Source organism: Astatotilapia calliptera, chromosome 10 (assembly GCF_900246225.1).
Source record: "Astatotilapia calliptera chromosome 10, fAstCal1.2, whole genome shotgun sequence".
Lineage (NCBI taxonomy): Eukaryota > Metazoa > Chordata > Actinopteri > Cichliformes > Cichlidae > Astatotilapia > Astatotilapia calliptera.
In genome coordinates this window covers 753547-778409 of record NC_039311.1, presented here as the reverse complement: position 1 = coordinate 778409, position 24863 = coordinate 753547, and the positions used below count along the sequence as shown (strand labels likewise).

The 24863-nt window shown below is 42.1% G+C and overlaps 1 protein-coding gene and 1 long non-coding RNA gene across 20 annotated transcripts in view; both read left to right on the top strand.

The window, feature by feature from the left end:
• Window positions 1–24863, top strand: part of LOC113030572 (disks large homolog 2-like) — a 175923-nt gene that overhangs the window by 80647 nt on the left and 70413 nt on the right. For all 15 annotated transcript variants that reach the window (XM_026182128.1, XM_026182129.1, XM_026182133.1 and 12 more), the window contains 5 exons: window positions 11904–11987; window positions 15232–15393; window positions 15493–15546; window positions 15910–15960; window positions 19377–19501. In XM_026182128.1, the coding sequence (XP_026037913.1) occupies window positions 11904–11987; window positions 15232–15393; window positions 15493–15546; window positions 15910–15960; window positions 19377–19501 (476 nt within the window). The remainder of the gene's footprint in view (window positions 1–11903; window positions 11988–15231; window positions 15394–15492; window positions 15547–15909; window positions 15961–19376; window positions 19502–24863) is intronic.
• LOC113030585 (uncharacterized) lies at window positions 1331–6178 on the top strand. 5 transcript variants are annotated; one of them, XR_003273606.1, is made up of 4 exons: window positions 1331–2204; window positions 3457–3581; window positions 3865–3960; window positions 4530–6178. It is a non-coding gene; the product is annotated as an uncharacterized LOC113030585 (long non-coding RNA). The 5 variants fall into 5 exon arrangements; XR_003273608.1 differs by lacking the exon at window positions 1331–2204 and adding an exon at window positions 3216–3247; XR_003273605.1 differs by lacking the exon at window positions 1331–2204 and having other exon boundaries at window positions 3255–3581; window positions 4530–4618; window positions 5467–6178.

The following is a 24863-nucleotide window of genomic DNA, read 5'->3' as shown; positions in this document are numbered from 1 at the left end:
CACAAATTGTGAAATTGCACCTCTTTAAAATGCAGCTCAATTAAACCTAGCTCCAAGAATAATTTTCACCGACAGTTCTGAGATAAGATGCATGTTATTCTTGGATGCGGTTGTAGGACCGGCTTTAAAATCGCATGACAAAAATATCATACACATTAAAAAAAAACTGTATCACCAACGTAGCCTGGACAACATTTGCTAGTTAGATGAAGTCAGCTATCTCATCTTAGCATATTTATATGCATATTTATAATTATACTGTTCTTGGAGTGAGTGCATACACTCATGAAGTTTAGTAACTTCAGGTCACTGCAACAAGCCCAGGTACAGTTTACCGACGGATGGGTGCAGGACCTTGAAATGCACCGTGTAGAACGAAAGACCATCGTACGTATCATAAGTTTACCAGTCTCACAAATTGTTGTCATAAATACACATTCCTTAACCGTTTATTAATAGGACCTTTGAGCTCAACGGTAATTAATTAGTAGTGGAAATAATTTCTGGTAGCATCACAGAAATGTAGCAGTGACAATAATACTGTATGCTGTAATCGTACTGGGCAATTAGTGATACAAAACAACTGTTTTATCCTGTGAATAAAAGTATGTGTTTTTGTCAGTGTACCATAATAACAGAAGCGAAACGCAATATTGTGTCAGGACAATTCACTATTTATGCACAATAAATAAAGGAGCATAGCGCGACAATTTCTGTTCAGCGCCAGACTTGCTTGTAACCTATATCACCAATTATGTTATGAAAATGACGCATTAACTACAACAGCAGACTGACCTTCGTGTAAATGCTTGGAGCAAACTAACCTGTGAGCTGGAGAGTTCTGGGACGTTATATTTGGTCTTTGAATGGCTGCAATCCAGTCGCCTCTTTGTTACTTCGGAAACATGGCTCGAACAATTTCTCTTCAACGACGTAATCCGATAACAACCGATCTCTTTACCCGTCGGCTTCCCGTGGCTGTCATGCGACCGGCTACTGCAGTTAATAATACAACAGCTTCTTGACATTTTTGTGTTTCTTTTTATCGCTGTGTAACTGATTTCAATTGAAAGCCTGCGTGCGTTAGTACCGCTTGCCACGAGTTCCCAGAATCCTTTGCGGTTCTACCCGTGAATGACGTCACATTTTCAATCTCTATATAATATGCATGTTAAATTTTATATTTGGGGTAAAATATCAAGTCTTTTCAAGTAAACCGGTTCAAGTCCAATTCAAGTCCCAAGTCATTGGTGTAAAAGTCCAAGTCAAGTCACAAGTCTTAGAACATTTTTTCAAGTCAAGTCTAAAGTCATAAAATTAATGACTCGAGTCTGACTCGAGTCCAAGTCATGTGACTCGAGTCCACACCTCTGGCTATTGGTATAATGCTTTCAAGTGACAGTTGAAACCCTTGCTTAAGTTTTTAAACTTTGTGTAAACTAGAATATAACCCTTAGTTTTACTTTGAGCATTACAAAGTTAAAGCACGTCATTGCAAAGCAGTGATTTATGTTATGGCTCAATAGAGAGACCAGCTAATAATACTGAATCAGGTCATTAAAAAATAGTAATCTGTTATTGTGTTCAGATACATGTAAAGTTTCTTTCTGAAGAAAACAAGTGAATGCAGAAATTCTGTGTTGAAAATCTATTGCTCCAGTCAGTAACCTTAAACTAATAATTTGTCCCTGTGTGTCTGCAAACATCTTCAAAGGCAGTGATGGCATTTAAATGGTGTTTTGTGAATTAAATGAATCAGCATCATCTAGCTTAGTTCTGTGATATGGTTTCAACTACGATCAGCGAGACCTAGATCATGTTTGTAGAGGGAAAGGCCCAAACGCAGACTCACAGGCAGGTGAATATTAATAACCAACAATGCATTTATTAAGGCTGATGTCCGTGGTACAGAACTAAGATGAAAACAGAATGTGAAAGGCAACAAGGAAACCTTTATAACCAAAACCTAGACTGGGAACGAACACTAGGCACTGGGGACACCGGCCTCAGATGTCATCAGGCCATTCAGTGGGCGTTATAAGCAGAAATCAGCACCATAGATATGGGCCAGCAGGGGCCATCTCCACCTGCTAGATTGTTCAGAAGGTTGTTATCATCCATCCAGATGGAGGATCACTAACAGGAGCGTGGAAGACTCCAGAATCCACTCTGGCTGGAATCCTGTGATACAGCAGTGTTTACAGGTAAGACGTTTAAATGGACAGCATTTATAGAATGACTATTAAAAGTCAGCGAGTGTCAATAATGTTAATGTGGTTGTGTTAGTAATACACATATAACAGCTTTGAGATGCATTTGTAAATATTATTACGTTTGACTGTCTTTATGGCGCTAGCTTAAAGTTATGGTGTAAAGGTTAGCTTATAGTGTAATAAAGCGGTTACTGTTTAAACAGTGATTAGACAGAAATGTTACTGGTTAATAAAGTTACCAGAAAACAGATTCACAGCAAATATCTCGATTAGCTTCAATGCATCTGTAATAAATATGTGCAAGTTTCAGTGCTTCGTTTAAACTGTATGATACTGACCCAGGGTCAGTGTAAAACACAATCCCAGCTGTGTGAACAAAGCCTGGCTCCTTTAATCCTGCACGACAAACCTCAGGATGCAGGTTATTATTACTCTTTCCTGCTGGCACACCTGTCACACCTGAGAGGCAGCTGGAAACTTACAGTAACGTTTACATCAGGGGTGCTCAATCCCAGTCCTCGAGAGCTACTGTCCTGCAGCTTTTAGATGCATCCTTGATCCGACACAGCTGAATCAAATGAATGGCTTGTTATCAGGCCTTTTCCAAACTTGATGGCATGCTGAAGAGGTAATCAAACATTTGATTCAGCTGTGTTGGAGTAGGGATGCATCTAAAAGCTGCAGGACAGTAGCTCTTGAGGACTGGGATTGAGCACCCCTGGTTTACATCATGCAAAGACTGCCCGACTCTGTAATACTGTAGATCACAGGTGTCGAACTCCAGGCCTCGAGGGCCGGTGTCCTGCAGCTTTTAGATGCGTCCTTGATCCATCACAGCTGATTTAAATGTCTAAATTACCTCCTCAACATGTCTTGAAGTTCTCCAGACGCCTGGTAATGAGCTAATTATTTGTTTCAGGTGTGCTGATCCAGGGTGAGATCTAAAACTTGCAGGACACGGGCCCTCGAGGCCTGGAGTTCGACACCCCTGCTGTAGATGATCAGTGACTCAGGTTACCAGTAAACATTAAAAGGTACCTCTCTGTCTGTGTGTCTGTGTTGAACCTTTTATAATCAAATTTTAAGTTTTGGACTTTTCCCTTTGAAGACACGTTGAAGAGCTCACAGAGATTTGAAGTTGCAGATTTAGGAGCATTAGGCCCGATGATGGTGTGTAATGCCTGTACTTACCTTCTGCACTGTGTTTTTGTTACTAATTTATGTTTCTTGTTGTTTAACACAGATTTCAGAGGAGCACTTTTAAAGTATCCTTAATACTTTCAAGGAGAACTGGATTGGAAACCAAAAAAAGCTTTTTCTGAGCCATGAGAGCTGACGGGATACAACTTTTTAAAATCAGAAACAAAGGTGAGCAACAACTGTTAATGTGATTTTAACATGATCGTCATTTATATAGCGATCTTGTATTTCTTAAACATTTCCAGGACGGTGTCTGGCAGTTTCTTCATCCACAGAAGTTTCAGTTATCAGAGTGGGATTGGCTGAGTCTCCTGAAGAAGTCCACACCATTTACAGAAATGTTTCACAGAAACTGATTTCTCTACCAAAGTGTGGAGTAGTGCGTTTCCATAGATCACCTCTGTATGAATGTACTTCTTAAAGTGAGTGTTTGTCCTCTGTTGTTCCTCAGGTACAGTGAATGATATTAACGGCAGGGAAACAACACTGGGGGAAGACAAGAAGGAGAAGTGTTTCCAGGAGGAAGCTGCAGTGAGGACACACTGAGGTCAGAGGTCAGAAGCTGAAACAGCTCAGCTTTATATGCTAGGTTACAGAAACAAACCTAAATATATTTATAAATAAACTTTATAGTGATATTTTAAATAATAATCATCATTATGATTAAAATATCAAACACTTCAGTGGATTTTGTGTCACATGTATTGTGTTGGCCCTGTGATAACCTGGCAGCCTGTATACAAACAGGAAAGCAGACGTGTGTGATATAAATGTAAATGTGCTACATATGAAGTGTGTCATCAGGTTTGTCTCATGCTGATGGACCTGCATTCTTACATTGAAGAGACTGTTAAAGTCTTGCATTCAGTTAACAATAACGGGTCCAGTCTGTTTGGTTAAATGCAGTTTGTTGTCTATTTATTCACACGTTTTCTTAAGTGCGTATCCAGCTCAGCATCACAGTGGAGCTGGATTTGTTCAATAAATAAACCTCCAAAAGTTAACAATAAACCTGCATCCGTGTACGTCGTTGTCCACAGGATGAGACAATCAAAGTGATCAAACTGGAAGACTGTGGAACATGTTAATGTTTGTGTGTTTGTGTCTTTCTAACAGTTCCTGGTGAATCACAGCAGAACCATAAAGGCTGCTGGACTGCAGGGACGGCTTAGCCCTGAGAAGCCATCCAGTTACAGGAGGAGCAGGTAGAAGCTGTTTTCAAAGTAGCTGGGCAGGTTTCATCTCAAGTAAGCGATTACCTGTTCGTTCATCTGTTCTGTCACTTACAGGACATTTAAGGACGTCTTTTGAGCGTCTAGTTGGATGTTATTCTGGTCACGCCCACGGTCATTTGCAACAATGGACGTACTTTTCATGTTCATCCAGTAACTTAGTAAATCATAAAACATTATTATCATAAGACCTTTGGAGTGACGGCTTCTACAAGGAAGAGTCACAGTGTTGGACGCTCCACGCAAAGAGAAAAGCTCTTTACAGTTTTTAATCATTCTGACCATAAACAGCTTTTCCAGGTTTGATATTCTTTGACATACAAGTCGGGTTATGGAAATTAATTAAAAGGTTCCTATGTCACATTGAGCCATTTACACTAACCAGTGACAGTATGACTATGTGCACAGATGTGCTTCCAAGCTAGAAGCTCTACTCATGTTCAGCTAAACACCTAACAGGGAACAGGTACTCCAGCCCAAGCCGACATGATATAACCGCACATGCAGCCCAGCCACAAAGTGAACCAACTCATTGAGTTACAGACAACAGGGCACCAAATGCACCCAGAGTCTAAACTAACCAGCCTGCACCAAACTGACATTTCTTCCTCCTAAGTTAAATGGATGGAAGTTAAATACGTACATAAAAACATAAAAACCACTCGTTTCCACACAGGAGTTCCCTGACACCGAGTGTTAGTTGTACTGAGCAGATACCAACAATCGTAAGACTACCGGAGACAATGCACTGAATTATTGTTATCCTAATTATTTCACCCGACTGGTTTCAGCTCCGATGTTCTGCTTTTTCCTTTTGGTAGATCAAAGAGAATCGTGATGTTTCTGCTTCCATTTTGATTCCAAGAAGAAGAACGCTTCAAAGAAGTGGCGTTCATGGTCCACAGTGTGACGATCGTGGCCACACACTGCATGTGCTTTTTAAAGCAACATGTTTCTTCACTTCAAAAACTTTGACATATGCCTTGTTGTTTGGATATGTGTAATATTAGTGAATGTTAGGGTTTGTTACTGAAAATTGTTCACGTCTGTTTTGTATTTTGATGATCGCAGCAAAGATACTGTTTTAAAAAGTTTTGTTTTCAGAGCCTTTCTTTAAAATCCTGAGCCTGTAGTTTTACATGAATGTTACGTTTTCATTTCTGATCTTGTAATGCTTGCACTACACTGTGCACGTCTGCATTAGAGACATCTTAGTTACCTATTTGTGAGACTGAGCTGCTTGACTATTATTTGGAAGTGTATGTAAAAAGCATGATATCGTTTCTTTTTTAATGTGATGGACTGAACTCAGGAGGTATCTGCTTTTGACCAAAGATTAATCTGATCTCATTTCTACCTGTATCTACTGTTTCAAGATTTAGCTGAAGTTTGCTCAACTTTAATTGTTTATTCCAGCTCTCATAGTGCAGCCATGAGACAGACCTATTAAACTCAATGCACGATGTAAAGTTCATAATTCTCTGACAAATAAAACTGTAATAGCAAACATGAACAGCTGTGCTTATTTCTGAGATATGAATGTTTGTAAACATAACTTTATTTTTCAAATGTGTTCATATTTAGAGAGTTAGAGACGGTGATGGTGAATCTGAGCTGATGGTCAGCAGAAAGTAAATATCTCTTTGTCCCTTCAGGCTTAGAGGGAACATGTTCTGCCCGGTGTTGTAGGGTCCTGATTACTTCAAGTTGGTGTTCCAGAGGGTGATGGAGTCAGGGCTGGACTGGGACAAAAAAGCTTTGCTAGACCCGCCCCTGCACAGTTACCAGCTGTCAGCTACTTAGAAAAGGATCCTGGGGTTATTTGTCTCTCAGAAACAGTTCATAACTTCAACTCATCCATGTCACCTAAAAGGTAAACCTGTTTCTCCATCACAGCTCTGATGATTCAGTAAGGACGTCTCCTGGTTTCATCTTCATGTTTCCCTCTCACCACATATACAAACCGACATCATGACCAGCAGCTTTACAGCTGTGGCTCCAGCAAACATCAGCTGATACTAGAAAGTAATATTAAATACATTCTAACAACAGCTGATCAAGCTTAAACGTGCTGCTGTTGTTTAGCGCGACATCCGCTGGTTTCCTCTTTCTGGCGCAAAGTGACTTGTGTCAGAAAAGCCGATCAGCTGATCATTGATCAGTTTCATGATTGAAGTAGAAACAGGAGAGGGAGGGGACAGAATGAGAGGAGAAGAGGCAGCTGTGCAGCGTAACGACAGAATAAATCCAGCTTTGTGTCTTTTTCATTGTAGCTGAAGTCCGGGACAAACTGTTCCTTTACATCTCAACACGAAACGCGTAATATTTTTTCTGGATACGAGACGATTCCGTGTTTTTACAGGACGGTTGGAAACTCTACAGACTAACCTTATAAATAAAGTTCACCATCAGTAACATCATAGAACCACCCAGCTGTATAGAAACGCCGTCATGCTAGCTAGCACGCAGTATTGTACTAGCTAGCATGTTATTGTAACTGACTGTAAAAAGTCAGCATAACGAAAATAAACTCCACCTAAACTTGGTTTATATCTGACCCAGAGAGACTGCAGGTCATAACTTCTTACCTGAAGTTCAGTTCACCTGACACTCGGACTGGTGGCCGCCTCGGGGCTCTCCTCCTGCCTCCCGTTTCCCTCATCCACCTGCTGCCTCTGTGGAAGCTCCACCATAGCCACCACCAAACAACTGAGTTATTTTTACACATCTGCCAGCATCTGGCCAATCCACCAGCTTTTATTGTTCATGCCGTTACAAAAAACAAAACCAAAGAAAACCCCATTGGCCCATGAAAATGAAAAATCACCATCGGCCAGTCCAGCTGTGGTGGGAGTCACAGAGGAGGTACTGGTCTGTGTGTGTGTGCTTCAGCTAAACTTCACTGTTGAGGTTTCCATTCTCCCCATTGTGCACAGCAGAGTTCAGGAATAGCAAACTGTTATCTTTGTGTCTTCCCTGGTGAACTTTATGTTCAACTTTATGTTACATCCACAGAGTTGATGTGAGCAGTGACGGATTCCACGTCTTAGGTTTTGATTTTGACCCAGGTGTCCTCAACATCTCTGTACCAGTGGCTAGGTGCTGTCCCTTTAAAAGAGCCGGAGAAGATGGTTTGAAAGAGGCATGAAAGAAGCCATCAGGGGAAAAGAGGGAACACACATATATAAAGGAAGCTTTTAAAACATGCGGTTATCCTAATTATTCTTTCATCAAATCAGCAAAGATGCACAGAAAAGAAGGTCAGACACCAACTAGGGAGGATCGGAAAGACAAACGCAACAACATTGTCATCCCCTATGTAGCAGGTTTATCAGAGGAGTTTTCTCCAAGCACGACACCCCAGTGTACTTCAGACCCAGCAACACGCTCAGACACAAACTGGTTCATCCCAAACACAAACTCAACAATGTAGTGCATGCGGTACAGTGCAGCGAGGAATGTCCAGAGCTCTACATTGGAGAGACCAAACAGCCACTTCATAAACGCATGGCAGTGGTTACAAACAGAAAGACAAGCAGCCCATCAAACTTACTGAGAGTGTCTCAGTAAATTTGTCTCACACTTCATGTTCTTGGTAATGCAGAAGCTGGCTCTTCCTGAACCCATTAAATATTTGATAAAATCACTGAGTCAATGATTTCTAAAGTTTGTTTTCTTAATTGCAGTTAGAGTGTGGCTGGTAAAGAAGAAAAAGCAAAATGAATGTAACCTGTGAGTTTGGTGAACTTTGTGTTTTTTGTCATCATTTCTTACTAACAATCATCCTCCTGATATTCATTAATAATCAGGAGACAGCAAACCAGTCATGGTCGTGGACTTTTACAGTCTTAGTTGTGCTCATTGTCATCATGATAATCATCATGATCAATACTTGACAAGGGGAGGTCCTGAGGTAGGCGGGGCTAAGCCATGAATGGCAGGAACAGTGCCTGGCACGTGTTGGTGAAACAGTACACTGGTGTAGTTTCCTGTCCAGCTGTTTGAACAAGAAGAAGCAGTGTTGGGTCTAAAATAACTGGCAGGAAGTAATCAGTAGTTAGAAAGTGGATGGCATGTATAGTGACTGCGTTACAGTTACTGTAGTTCGGTAAGGATACTTACCAAAGCAGAGCAGACAGGCCAACAAGGATCAGATGCTGAATGTCTCAGGGACACGCTCACCTGTGGTGCTCACTGAATGCTGCTTTCACCGACTGTCTCAGTCTTTTATTGAAGTCGGCTGGTTGGACAGTGATAGCCTGCCCATCTGAGGAAGAGTTTGAAAACACTCACGGCGATCATTATTTTGTGTTACGGTCAGAGTTGGATGGTAAATGTTGTCCTTTAAAATGTTTTTGTATTTAAAAGTACGATAATTTAAGGCTAAAATAGTGATCCACGTCCCTTTACCTGGATGTTTTCTTTGACGCTGGATGATGACTCCTCTCTCTCCAGTTCCAGCCTCGGAGATCACAGCCAACATCTGCAGCAGGAGAGAAAGTTAAATTAGTTTCTTATGCCTTTTTTCTCCATGTTTAGAAAAACACTAAAATAACCAAGCAAAAATAATATTAAAGATTTACACCCTTCATTAGCCAAACAATAAAAACATCTTCCTTTTATTCATGTTCTCCATTCCTGCTCACATCAGGTGTCACATATCACAGCAAATCGCAGTGAATGTAAAGCACATGCTTTATACAACATGCGCCTCTATAAAGAAAATTAAAGAGTTTCTACAACTCACAACTATTTCTACTTTACTGTGGATAGTTGATCTGCCGCCTCGGATCAGAATCAGCAGCGAGTCGAGGTGGTGACATGGACTCGTGCCCTTTGTGACTCTGGTAGTTCTTCTGAGGAAACACCACCATTTCTCCAAACTGCACCACCTGTGAGCACCAGAGATGGGCAGTAATGCATTACTTACTTTTTTCAAGTTACGACTAAAGCAAGGGATTACTATTGCAAAGGTCATTAGATTACTGTTACTTTCCCGTAAGCACGCTGTGTTACTAAACCGTGAGAGTGTCTCATGAAACACCCGGATCCCCCCACTGACATGACTGCTGTGGGATAACCTCCACCCACCCCAGATTTTAGAGTGACAGGACTCAGTGACGCTGAATCTTTGATTCTATTTATTTTCTGCTGTGTTTTACTTTCATCTATTTGAAAGAGTGTAAACACAAAACATGATTTTATTTTATATGCTGGAATATGCAGGAAATAGGTTTAAATGTTAAAGAGTTTCTTCATGTCAGACACTGCTGTACATAATTACATTTTTGCTTAATGCAATGTGCTTAATCTTAAAAGATTAAAACTAATAAAACAAGTTTTAAAAGAGACATTTTATTTGATTCAATTTTATATGATGATTATGCAGAAAAATAGAATTGGCTGAAAGCTCTGTTGCTTTATTACATAGGCTGTGTATCATGTTTTTAAAAGTAACTGAATAATAAAGTAACTAATTACTTTTGAAAATAAGTAATCTGTAAAGTAACAGGATTACTTTTTGGAGAAGTAATTAGTAACTAATTACTTTTTTAATTGACCAACACTGTTCACTAACAGCTGAAGTAGTGAGCTACATTCATGTGCATCACACAGCAAGACTTCAGGAAGAATTTAAGCCATTTATTTGCAGCCGTGTGTTATCATTACGGTTACTGAGTCACGGGTGAAATGTTGAGACTGACAGAGTGGATTACAGACAGGTGAAGAACCAGGTGGGCTGCTGGCTGTACAGAATGACCAGAAAACCATAGTGGACCTGAGCACAGAGACCAGAGTGTGGGGAACGAATGAAGAGCAGATAAAGACTGAAATCCCCAGCAGAGCTCGAATCAGACTGTTTCAGGCCTGAAGAGCAGAGCTGAGGATTGAAAGAGATGCAGACTGAGGTGGAGCAATGAGAACGGTGGATGAGAGGGAGGCTACAGATAAACTTCAACTTTTGTACTTTTATAATAATCTTTTCTATTTTGTTGTAGCCACCTGTCGTTAGTTTGAAAATGCAGACAATAACTGGGTCAATCTTTCACAGTGAGCGAAATTTTAGAAAATGTTTTGTTCATTTTGAACTTTTCCACAATGCTATTCTTTTACAATAACCCCATTCTGTAGATGTGCTAGGTATTCTATCATAATCTGTAGTGAAAATATCCAAATTAATTTGTAAAAGTGAAAAAAAAACTTTATTTATTTATTTATTTTACTTTAAAAAAAAATTCAAGTGAGATCCTGTTGGCTCCCGAAATTTCCCCCAGGGGAGATTTCCCACTGGAGCAGTGATGACACTCTGCGCTCAGCCTTCAACCGCGATTGAAGTTGATGGTCATGTGGTGCGCCGAGGCTCCCCAGCCTCAGTCAGGTGGTGGGGGTGTGGCGGCGGTGTGGTCCCTGGCTCAGCTGCAGGGGAGGGTTAAATTTAAATTCATGTTACGCACTTTACTTCAGTCCATTTTAAATGAGCATTGGCCCAAAAAAGGCGGAGCATCACTGGGTAATGGATCGTGTTCACATAAGTCTTCTTCTTTGCATGATAAAACTTTTGCCGTGCAGTGATTTAGTGAGAACTATGCCTGTTTTTAATGAGTGTGGTCTGAGGGTCTGACTGTCACAGTCAAGTCTGATATTCAGCCTTTTTGCATCTGAAGATTTCTCCAGATTCTCTCAATCTTTTGGTGACATTATGTATTCTACATGTTGAGATATTCAAAATCTTTGCAGTTTTTCACAGAGGAACATAGTTTTTGATTTTTTTTTCACAATCTGCAAATGCAGTTTTTTGTAGGTTGGTGAGTCTCTGTTTTCTTCTCTGTAAGAGGCTCTTTTATACCCAGTCACACTGCTGACCTGTTCCCATATGAAACTTTTCCCAAACTGTTCCTTTTCTTTTTCCAGCCTTTTGTTATCCCTGTCACAACTTTTTTGAGGCTGTCACTAAATGAGCTAATATATTTCATGGAGTAGTAAAATATCTGAATTTAAACATTTGATATGTTTTCTATCTTCTATTGTGAATAAAATATGGATTAATGGTGTTCAAGTCAAATGCAAGTCATCACATTGACTTGGGATTGTAAGCTCCGGGCATATGCATCAGCTTTTTGCTGCTTTGCATACAAGACAGAAGGAAGAATTTTAATTTTTATCAGATTAAATTGAATTCATTTCATGGAATTGTTAATAAGTCTCACCTATACTGTCTGCTCATAGTGGTCACATATGGTCCTCCTTCTCTCTCCAGAACAGGCCGGCAGCAGTACATGAGCCAACCCACAATGGCCAGCCCCAGCCCTGCATGAACCCTGCCCTGATGAACACTCCCTGGGTGAGAAACTCTTTTGTTTTGTTTTTTCACCCCATCCAAATTGCGTACACTGTGCTGGCAGTGATAACGCAATCACTTCATTCTCTGCACTTCTTTTGACAGTATTTACAGTGATGATGCTGTATGTGGTCATTTGTTTCAAACTATTATAAATGGACGGGTTCTTTAAAGCAATTTTCTACTCTGAGAACTCAAAACACTTTTCAAATTCAAATTCAAATTTTATTTGTCACGTACACAGTCATACACAGTACGATATGTAGTGAAATGCTTGGACAACTGCTCGTGACCTAAAGAAAACAAAAAAGGAAAAGGCTATGAATAAGATAGGAAATAAATATGAAAAATTAAAAAGGGTAAATTTAACTAGGAAGGAATAAAATATAAATTAAGGTTAAAAATGAAATAACTGTACAACACAAATTAGAATGAAGGGTAAATTTAACTGGGAAGAATAAGATAAAATATATAAATTAAAGTTGAAAATAAAATAACTGTACAACAAAATACACAATATAGAACTATACTTTATGTGACTTGCCTTATTCACATGCTTTCTAACAGTCACACACATTCATACAGTGAAAGCATCGGAGAGTATCAGTATTTGAATATTTTAGCGTGCAGACTGGAGACCAGAGCAGCCATTAGTGATGGGTCAATGGAGTGTGTAGCATATTGCCCTTATTGTGTCAACACAACGTTAACACTGTGTTGCTTAGTAGTGACATCTGCTGGATTTACAAAAATATTGCAGGCAGCCTGGATGAAGAGAGTGGAGAGAGAGTGAAGAAGGTTCATTCATTCTGACATCTGGACACCAAATGAGTGAGGAAAGGTCTCGCTGGCATAACCAGCTGATGATAAAACGTTAACTAAATGAAAGAGTCAAGTCAAATGGCTTTAATGTCATTCCAACCATGTGCAGTGATACAGTGCTCAGTGAAGCCAGCCAGTGTTTCTCCAAGACCACAGTGCTGCATATGACAATCAACACAGGACTACACAAAGTGCACGTGTGCAAAAATTGCAAATAAAAAAGAACAGAACGATACAGACACAACAGTGCAATAAGTAACTCGATGTATGAAGGCGCGCCTGCGTGTGTGACGTGCAGATAAGTGCTTGAAAGTGTGTACATATCAACCAAACTCTGCGATTGATTAATACAGTATGTAAAATGCAGAATTTACAAACATATTTCTGAAAGGAAGTATAAGTGAAAAACATCAAGTCAAAGTCTTATTTAGGAAATATAAGTGAATGTGACAATTGTTGTGCTTCTGTACGTGAGGGCAGAAAAAAGGGTGAAAGGACCACAGACTGGAGAAGACTTTTCTCTTTGGTTCTCTTGTGGTGATGATGTTTCCTCGCAGCATGAATGCAAACTCAACAACTGCACTTCCTAATAAGCACAACTTAACACTGTACAACAGAGCAGTTGTATTGATCACGCAGTTTTTCCTACAGCAATACACACACCAAAGTGTTGTTTCACTTGTTGTACCTAATAACCCCATTGGTGCTTCAGCATTGTTGGCTCATAGCAGCTGGGGATTGAACCATCAACCTTCCAATCAGTGAATGACCTGCTTAAGCTCCTGAGCTACATGTCTGTGAAGGTTCTCAGTCATCCAGGTCATCGTAGTCAAAGGAGCTTGCAAAGAAAAGCGTCTGGACTTCTTTAAGTTACTTGAAGACGTTTCACCTCTCATCCGAGAAGCTTCTTCAGTTCTAAGGTCAAATGGTGGAGAGTCCCAGATATAAACCTAGTGGGAGTTTCCCCCCACAGAGGGACAAAAGGACCCCCTGATGATCCTCTAATCACCTGAGCCAAGGTGTGAAACTGGGTGTGGGTCCCAATCAGCCAGAGTTTCGGGTGAGCTCATTGTGAAACCTGGCCCCACCTTATCATGTGATTTCCTGAGGTCAGATGGCCCAGGATGTGAGTGGGCGTTAAGGCGTCTGGGGAGGGAACTCAAACCTGCCATCTATAATCCAGTTTTGAGTTCCCACCCCAGATCATACCTTTTGTCCCTCTGTGGGGGGAAACTCCCACTAGGTTTAAATCTGGGACTCTCCACCATTTGACCTTAGAACTGAAGAAGCTTCTCGGATGAGAGGTGAAACGTCTTCAAGCAACTTAAAGACGTCCAGACGCTTTTCTTTGCAAGCTCCTTTGCCTCCTGAGCTACAGCATTAGCTGTTCATGCAAAGATGACAGGAGATTTGTCATTTATTGTGTCTAGACTCCACTTAAGAGCTACTGCTGGTGCCCATAAACTCTTTGGTCTTACCACTATCACTGCATTTATATAGGCTCATTGTTGGCTGTACCAATCCTGAACCCCTCTCCATCTTTACATCTTACGGATTTTTATTATACTACATCATAACCCACATTACTTAAATGATCCACCAGGTTGCCCCAGTCTTAACAGTTTGGAAATATGTTGCTGTATCAAATTAGAAATTACACTCTTTAGTTACAACTCAAAGCTTTTTACTCTTTGTTTGCATTGTTTTTCACTGTTTTAAAAGAGAAGGTTGGAGTTGCAGTAAGTCACAGCTTGAAATCCCCTCTTTTGTTGAAAACACTATTTTTTCCAGAAGAAAATCTGTGAAGAATCTTAAAAGAACTCTACTGTTAAAGCGGGTGTGTAGTTTCATTTTGATTAACTCTCTTTTAAATAATCGTCTTTCTTTTTAAGGTCATAATATTTAAGCATTTTTGCAATATTTATGCTTACAAAAACAAATATTCAAAATAATGAACTAGCTGGGCCCACGTCCTCATTTTAGGATTGACAGTGTTTTAGTAGGTAAAGGTGATGCTTGGACATGAAGTGAGCTGCGGTTTGGGGAAGGCCCCGAAGGGGACTGGCGACGGCTCCCAGGCCTGGCAGATCCCCGTGTTTAAATAGAAGTGAGGAAGTTAACGAAATGAGAACAAGGAGGGAGGGAGGGAGGATGGGGCACGTAAACGAAAACGACAGCTTGCAGAACTGGGGGAACCTCTGTAGATGGCAACCAGAAGGAGCGTGTTTGGAGGTCCCGCTCCTGAAATTCAGATACATAATCTCCAAAATATGAATTTGCTAAAGTTGATCAAGACTAGTTGTTTTTGCGATATCTCCTGTCATTCCTGAAAACAACATCAGTCTGATGTTTCTCCTGTACCTGTGACCTGTTTTAAACTCTCAATCATTTGTCTTTCTCTTTGTTCCCTTTCCACTCTTTGCAGTATCACTACCAAGAAGATGACTCACCCCTGCTTGACCAGGGATTCCCACAGCTCACCAGTGGGCTTCGTGCTCCTGAGCTGGTCCATGTTTCACAGAAGAACCTGTCAGAGATTGAAAATGTGCACGGCTACGTGTCCCATTCTCACATCTCTCCTCTCAAGGTCAGCACCCAAACTGTAAATGTATGAACAGTCATGCTTGATGGTTTTTCTGTAAAACTCAAGTTTCTCACTTTTTCTCCTTATCTGTCTTCATTACAGGCCAACCCTGCTCCCGTGATCATCAATACAGACACTCTGGAGTCGCTTCCTTATGTGAGAGAATTTATCTTTTAAATGTTTATTCCTGATTGTCTTGTTAGGTTACTCAAGTAGAGACAGACTTACTCCCTGATAATTTATTATTAAGTTTTATTTTACTTTACTTTTATTAAGTAAAGTACTAGATGAGACTGACCCCTCAGTAGTTGACCCTCCATATTAAAAAAATAGTTACATTGATAACCAATCATAAATTGTTGTCCATGAGACAGTCTCTACTTTACACGTTTCCCTGAGAAACACTCGTCACATTCAGTTTAAGCTCAGCCTCAACACTTAACATCATCCATGTAATTTAAGGCAATGTGGACTGAAACTATGAAGTGTGTGTCTTCATTCAGTTTTTTCATTCCTCAGGTCAACAGCACAGAAATTGAATATGAGTTTGAAGAAATCACCTTAGAGCGGGTGAGTATCTCAGATCCATCTAATCAGACTGTGAGGGTGAAGTAAACTAGTCTTTGAGAAGCAAAGGAATAATACAGGAAAGTCAAAACATTGTTCCTGTCCTGTAAAAAGATCTGTGCTAAGGCTGTAGATTTAATTTTGTATATATTATGAGCTATACAATTGATGTGGGATGACCTGACTATTGTCTCCATAAGACAAAATGGACATTGCCACAGTGACATCACCGCTGCTTGTGGATTATTTTTATAAGATTTCAGTTTTGCAGCTTTTTAGAATCTTATTTTGGGCCAAAGTCACTAAACTTTGTTTAAATAGTTTTAATCAGCTTTGATGGATGATTCTATACATGTAGATTTAATGCTCTACTAGGCACTGATGTTGCATTTAATAGAAGAATAAATAAGTGTAAATAAGTGCTCCACAATAGTGACTATTCACAAAGGAGTCACACCATAAAGGACATTTTGTCTATTTTACTTTACATGAGAATACATTCAATGAAACATGTTGTACTGATTCCTTGTGACTGGAAACAAGCGGTGGAGACTAGAGCAGGGTGATATGACCAAAAATATTTATCACGATATACATTTGAAAATTTGCGATAATGATATAACTGAAGATATAATTGACACGAGACAAAACGCTTTACAACTCTTCAACTTTATTAGTGCAAAAAAGAAAAACCCATCAATGTATTTTCACTTAAACAAGCAGCTGTTTTCTGTGCATTAAAGTTATAGAAAAATGTAACAGTGCAAATGCAAATTCCTCGCTGACAGTTTAACCAAAAGGCGTTTCCAGTGGAAACTGGCCGACATATCCTCAGCATAACCATGTGTAATATCCACAAAACTTAAAGAGGTTATACACACACAATACGGTAACATTATGTTGAAGCACAGTACGTATCACTCCGTCAGGCTCCGCCTACGATAGCCGTAACGCTCCGACAATCCATCAAGCGGTGCGGGTTCGTAGCTTAGCAAAGTCGTACTGAAACATTTGACAGATTTTCGAGCGCCGTGTACATAAAATCGTTTTGAGGTCAGTAAACACAACCAGAGTTCATACATAAGGCACACGGGATTATAAGGGGCTCTGTCGACTTTCAGAAAAATCAAAGGATTGATTTTAAGTGCGCCGTATTTTCCAAACAACACGGTAATAACGACGGCCCGCTAGCATGCTCTACCAAAAATAGTGCTTTGCTGTGTATCTGACGGACGAAAGCTAAGGCCATCTGCTGCAACCGGCTGAGGTGAGAGAAGGAAATGTGTACATCACACCCAAACTAGCAGTAACTACTGTCTTCTCAACATTGGACACATCAAGTGCTTCCTGGGAGATACCTCCAGACCAGGGAATGTCAAAGTCATTATACACACAGCCCACTTTGTTGTTTTTCTGCATAGCCACTGCTGACTGCTATTACAAAGAAAGAAATCTGTCAGCACGACTCTTTGGACTTAAATTGTAAGATTTAAATGTGTAAAATTACAGAAAAGGTTCTGGTAGCTCATTCTCCAAAGTGTTTTTTTTTCTTTTGAGGGGGGGGTCACTGTAATAATTAAATAAATAAATAGACCCATACATTTCTATTTTGCTGCTGGTTCAGTGAATTCTGGTCAAAGACTTACGAAGCCTGCATATTCTGAATCCATCTGCTTCCAGCTCCTGACGACGTGCCCATGTACACGCTGTTGGGTGAGGTCAATTTCTAGAGGTCATCAGAGGTCAACCAGCCCCCCCACATTAATGGAATCAAACAAAATTGATGTCAAACATTTGTGCTACGTTTAACAGTTCTGGTTTACCAGAGGTGACCCACAAATGGGCCAACACAGGACCACCAGCCTGCAGCTGGCCTTGTGCTGGCCCATGTGTGGGCCACCTCTGGCAAATCAGATCTGGGCCACCAAAGGGCCGTCATTCTTTGCGGTATGTGGGCCATGTGTAAGCACATTGAGTTGCTCAAATGCCTCTTCAAAGACACATCCAACATATCCCGCAAAGATGACCTTTAGTCACCACTGAAATTAATACAGATTTACACTGGCACTCACATGCATGCACTTACTCACCCACAGCTCTAGTGTAAAGCGCTTTGGGGTCCTTAGGGACTAAGTAAAGTGCTATACAAATGCAGGCCATTTACACACACACCACCAAATACCTCAAAAATGATTTCGTACACATCCACACCAATCATTCTTTTGGCCGCCTGTACAATAATACAGTAATTTCATTATTCGACCTGCAATGGAAAAAATGTCAGATATCAGTACTTTTCTTCAAAATGAAATGCAGACATTATAGAATGCATGTTTTTATACTGCAGTGGCAGAGAGATAGTTTCAGTTAAAGTGAATGGGGCATTTTTGTCCACGAAGGTATCCAGAGTGCGTATCTGGCACTAATAATTAGAAAATAATAAGTGTTTTGTGTGTTTTTTGGAAAAAACAAAAAAAGTTCAAATGTTTAAATTGGAATTTAAAGGGTTAAAATCCTGAAAATTATTGAATCGTCTTTTTTATAAAGACTCAAGTTGATTAAAACCCTTATTAAACAAAATGCAGAAAGAAATATTGTTGTATCAGGATTTCTAGTCAGAATTTGTACAAGTACATTTTTTTCCATGAAGATGTCAAAGGGAGAAAAAGCTCAGGAGGGCACAGGGATAAAAACAGACAGAAGATTTGTATTCACATAGGCCTGCACTTAATTACCCCTCACCTGTTAAAGGCTGATGGGGTATTGTTGTCACCCATGCATGGAAACCCAAGTTTGTGAATGGGACAACTTGAAAACAGACAACAATTTTTCAAATTATGGGAACTTCAGTGCTAGCACTTTTCACCAAAGCACAAAATTTGTTGCAATTTCTTCAGTTAATTTAGCAAAAACAGACATTAAACAACATTTTTAATGCCTGTATTTTTCACAAAGGTGTTGATTTACTCGAAAACTTGGCATATCTTGGGACGTTGTACACCTTGTCCTTAAAAAAAACAGAGGAAAAACAGATGTGAAAACAAAATTAACTATCTACAGCAGATGAACAATATATAAAAGTCACGTCCTGTGAAGGCCAACAACCTGATACATGACCCGAGAAATGCACCCGACCTTTCAGTTTATCTGTCTTCTGTTTACTGAAGCCCTGTCAGAAATGGTTTAAGCCTGTCTTCTCTGAGAGACATTGTTCACCTGCTTCCTTGTGAATACAGTATTGTCATTCAGAGATGATTAATTCATTACATTTGCAGTGGTAGATATACTCCGGGGGAAGCCTCCTCAGTTACTACATAAACAACTGAGAATTAGAAAAGTGAATGGATAAGAAACATTTTTTGACCACACTATACAAAATGGGTTCTGCTTTGGTATCAATGAGATTTTCATGACCGCAGGGTAACTCAGGGTTGGGCTTTAGCATCGCTGGAGGGACAGATAACCCCCATATTGGTGATGACCCCGGCATCTTCATTACCAAGATCATCCCTGGAGGAGCTGCAGCAGAGGATGGACGCTTGAGGTTAGTTACATATGTTTACTTTTGTGGTGAAAGAGAACAAAGAAAAAAAAGAAACAACTTATTACAATCGTGCATGTCACAAAACCATTACGGAAGAAATCTTCAGTACAAGGATGACAGAAATCTCTCCCATCACACTGAATATGAACTATATCTCTGATTACTGGATAACTGTATAAACGTTAATAGATTTCTAAAACTTCATTTTTCATCTTTTATTATCTTTCAGTTCTTTCAGAGGTAGTATTGTCATATTTCTGTTGGTTTCTAGTGGATTTTGAGAGTATAAGGTTTTTAAACTTAAGCAGGATGATGATGTGTTTGTTCTATAATAATTACTTCTTTCAACAATTTTTGCCCTCAATATAACAAAACTCTCATATAGAATGGAATAGATTAGAACAGCCTTTTATTGTCACTGTACATGTAGAACAAAACTGTGGGTGCTCCACACTGACTTTGATGGAATAAAATATAGAAATAAATAGGAAACAGGAGAAATATATACAATTAAGAGAAATATATACAAAAATAAGTGAGTGGTCTGAGTGATGGGGGTTACTCACACCATGGCTCAGATTGGTGAAGTGGGTGGGCAGGGTTGGGGTGTGAGAGGATAGTGTTTTTGATGGTCCTCAGGAAGAAGCTGTTGGTAAGTTTGGAGGTGTGGGACCTGACTGACCCGAGGTGCCAACCAGACTGCATTGGGTCCAATTGGTGGTTGGCGGGGTGCAAGGGCATCACCTTTGATGGCCATCGTTTTCCTGAGACAGGAGGATCTGGTGAGGGCTTCCAGGGGTGGCAGAGGGCAGACACTGATTTTTTGGGCAATGCTAACATTCTGCGCAGCCTTCTTGTTCTCAGTTGTGGCCCCTGCGTAGCAAAAACCCAGGCAGATGGATAGCACTTTCTCCACTGAGGAGCCAGCAGCAGCTTCTGATCCAGGTTATTCTTCCTCAGGACACAGAGGAATGGCAGCTGCAGCTGGGACTTCTTTCCCAGGGCATTGGTGTTGTTTGTTCAAGTGAGATCAGTGGAGATGTGGATGCCTAGAAACCTGAAACAGAGACACATCCCACCTGTTCTCCATTTATAATGAGAGGGGAGTGGAGCTGTCTGTGCCTCCTGAAGTTCATTATGAGTTCTTTTGTTTTGAGGATGTTCAGCCTGAGGTTATTGAGCGCGAGTGGGACAAGTTCTCTACCTCCATCAGAGGATGAGCCCATGAGTGGTGTCATCAGCATACTTGACAATGACATTGGTTGGGTGGGTTGCTGTACAGTCATATACGTAGGGCATACAGTAGGGGGCTGAGAACGACACCAGTGCTGAGTGACAGTGGGGACTTGCCCCCCACGTTTCCCCCCAGACATGGGGGGCAAGTCTGACTGATTGATGCTGGTGTCAGGAAATCTTTCTCCAGTTTGGTGGTGAGGATGTCTGGGATTATGGTGAGCTGTAGTCCGTGACAAGCTTTCTAACACAGCTCTTCCTGTTCTTCAGATGGGTCAGCACTCTGTGAAGGGTGTTGTTGAACTGGTGAATCACTCCGTGGACTGATTTTCTCTGTAAGCTGGGGGTGGAGGGAGGGGGTAGACACTATCTGCTCAAAAAACTTCATGACTACAGATTTGAGGGCTTATAGGTCTGTAGTCATTGAGGCTGTCTATTCTAGTCTTTTTGGAGATGGGAATAATGGTGGAGGCTGTCAGACAGGTGGGAATAGAGTCAGCCTGGTGAGGATCCCTGCCAGCTGATCCGTGCAGGCTTGAACCAGAGCCCCTGGGATGCAATTGGGGCCAGCAGCTCTCCTATTACTCCTACACCTACTCTCCTTTATTAGGGTTCACCACTCTCAGTCTTCTCCTGACCTCATGTTCCTGCGGGGGCGGCTGGGTCAAGGTGAGGTGGGGGACATGGTGAGTGGGCGAGCAGTGTTTTCAAATAGAGCAAAGAAGGTGTTGAGCTGCTACAGGTTCGAGGCTGCTGTTGGGGTTTTGGGCTCTGGCCTTTTGAAGCTGGCAAGGGCTTGGATACCTCGCCACACCTGGCAGGGATTGTTGTCTGTGAGGAAGTTATCCTCCTCATCCTCTATCTTTCTCCTGTAGGCCTCCTTAGCCTATTTGATACCCCTCCTCAGATTGGCTCTGGCAGTGCTGTATAGAGAACTGTCCCTCAGCCTGAACGCAAAGCTTTGAGTTCTGATCAGAGCTTGTACTTCACTTGTAATCCAAGGTTTTTGGATAGGAAAAACCTGGATGGTTCTGTTAAATGTCCCATTCTGTACACAGCACTTAGGACAGACTGAGAGGAGGTCTCCAGGTCCTGCTGTTCAAAGATGGACCAGTCTGTCAGATCAAAACAGTCCTGTAACTGGAGGAGAGCATCATCTGATTTAAATGACCCAAATGTTTGGAGGGGTTTGTTTCCTGAGGGGGGTGTATTATTTTATTAGATAAATTAAACTATTTTTTATTAGTTAGTGTGACTAACAACATTTATCTAAATGTGATATTATATATTATAACTATAGTTATGTACAATTAAATTATTATTATTATTATTTTAACTTACAACACCTTTTTTTTTTTTTTTTTTTGGCCTGTCCTGTTTGGCTCTTTTGCATCAGAATTGTTGTCTAAAGGCAAAGAAAGATGCCCAACGGATTTACTTTACCAAATTGACCATCCCAGCCTTGCCGTAATGGTCCATTTGATTCACCTTTTATTGTTTATTTTATTTTCACTTACTGAATACGGGACAGACTTGACTGGGGGAAAGAAGGGGAGAAAGAAAGAGGGAAAGAGAAACAGCTGAGAAGAGGGACGGGGGAGAAGGGCAAAAGACAAAAACCAACAGAACGGGCAGAGAAAAAAAATGCATCTATCAATCACCTGGATCACCTGCTGAGAAAGAAAAAAGAAAACAAGCAGAAGAGAACAAGAGTAATAGAATAAACAGCATCACAATGATATATGGGAATATGACAGTAAATACTAAATGTTAAACATTATTGTGCAGCACATAAGATCAACAGAACACAGTGTGCTTTGAGGTAGGAGCCAAAAAGGGTGTAGTTTGTGGGTGTGATCACCCGTGTGTACACCTGTGAGCATGGACGCGCTTGTTTTTTGTTTTTTAAAAGGTTCCTTCATGTAATGATCTGCTAGGGAGTGTGGGGGGGCCACAGCCCCGTCCTCCAGGGCATGAAGCAGGTATGGAGGAGATCAAAACTCCAGACATCCAGAGGCCCCCAGAACACAAGAGACCAAGGAAGACCAACAGAGGGGCAGCTGCGCCACTGTCCCAGAAAGAGCTGAGGAGAGTCCCAGATGAGGGCTCACTCAGCAGCCGTGGAGCAGAAGCCAGGGGGAGTTGCAGTGACGCGCCCGTGAGCTCCGCCGGCAGCCAGCCGTGCCTGAGTGACCGAGCCCCAGGCCGAGAGGCCGGGGGCACCCCACCTCCGAAGTGGCCCGAGCGAGCCCCAGGCTCCAGGCCCCGATAAGCGGCCGCCAAGGAGTGAGCTGGTGCGTACCTGGACGCCCATCCCCGGACACAAAGAACCACCAACGCACCGATGTCTGAGGGGGTCCGCCACTGGCAGGGGAAGTGGTGGTAGGGGGAGATAGGCCTCCAAACCTTGGAGAGCCTGAGATGTCCCCAGAGAGGTGGCGCCTGACACCCGACATATAGACACAGACATACAGGCACACACAGATACAAACATCCATTCCCACCCTCATGCTCTCATATGCACTTACTCCACACTCAACCAACGTGGAGACAGACATAAAGAGACGCTGTACACACGATCACACTCCCCAAGCGTACTCTACAAACCGGGTCTAGGTACCCTTGCCCCTGGAGGGGGAACTGCACCCAGACCCAGGTAGTGTTACCCTTTTCCCTGCGGTGGGGGGAGGCAGACCGCCCCGACTCCGCAGCAGCAGGGAGGCCCCACACTCCAGACCGCAGTCGGACGGCCAACTCTTCCTCCTAGCCCCCCCGCTCCAGCAGGCCGCAGAGAATGGGGGTGAGAGAAGACTCCAAACCTCCCTCCACCCGCTCATTGTAGTGTTGATGCATGTGTGTTCTAAGGTGCATTTAAAACCCAGGAGGGCATGGAGCTACCTGCCAGAGAGCAGCAGGTAAGCGCATAGTCCCTCCTGCTAGCCCTCAATGTCTACGTGTATTAAAATTGAGAGGTGGGCAACGACGCCAGGGGTGGGGTGTACACCCTGATGGTACTTTGGATTCCGTGTATCGTGCCCACCCCCAAGATCCTATATGTATGTGTAATGAGAGTGTGAGTAATGTGAATGTCTAAGTTGTGGGATAAATTTGAGGGATATGGGGGCCCAGCTCTGGCGCAGGGTGCCGCCGGTGCATCGAGCCACCTGGGGGGCTCTTCAACTGGTGGGGGAGATGGTCACATCTTGCAGGAGCTTTCCTCTCCTCAGGAGCTCCCTCTGCAGGAGGGGGAGATACAGGAGAGGTGGAGGAAGATCTCAGCCTGGGTGTTTACTGTCTTATGTAGTCTGGAAGATGAGTGGATGGTGGGGTGGGTGCAGTTTTCTCTGTGGTGGGGTTGGGTGGACTGTCCCGGGCTCTGTGGGGCCGGGAGGCGCTGCTGCACTGGGCCCCGGTCTGGATGGGCCTGGGCCCCCTTTCCCTGGCGGGTCGCGGAGTATGGGGGTGCCTACTGGGGTCAGCGGGAGAGCTGGCCCCAGGGAGGGGTCACTTGCCCCTCCCTTCCTTCCCTCCCCATCTCCAGCTGCCTCCCTCTTCCCGCTCCACCACAACCACCCACACATGCAGGACCTTGGAGTAGGGGTATGTCACCAGGGTGCAGAGGAGGCTAACCCCCCCCCCCCCCCCTTCTGTCCCCTTCTGGCTGCCTCTGCCTCAATTTTATCCCACAACTAACTTACAACACCTAATCACAACAACAGCTGCCTCGAGGAACTTTATAACTCTGTACGGTAATACAGAGAAAAAAATGTATGACCCTTTTTGATCAAGTGCTTTGGTGACAGTGGGAAGAAAAAACTCCCTTTTAACAGGAAGAAACATCCAGCAGAACCAGTCTCAGGGAGGGGCGGCTTTCTGCCACAACCAGCTGGGGTGGGGGGAGGAAAACAAGATGAAGACACACTGTGGAAGACAGCCAGAGATTAATATTAACTAATGAAATCGGCAAACGGGCTGATTAAGTCCACAAAGATGGGCACAAACCGGCGGTAGAAACCAGCCAGCCCCAAGACCTTCAACTCTTTTTTGGTCCGATGGCTGTTACAGAGTGGAAATGGCCATTTTCTCCTTGGACTCTGGAGAGAAGAAAATCTGCCAGTAGCCCTTTGTT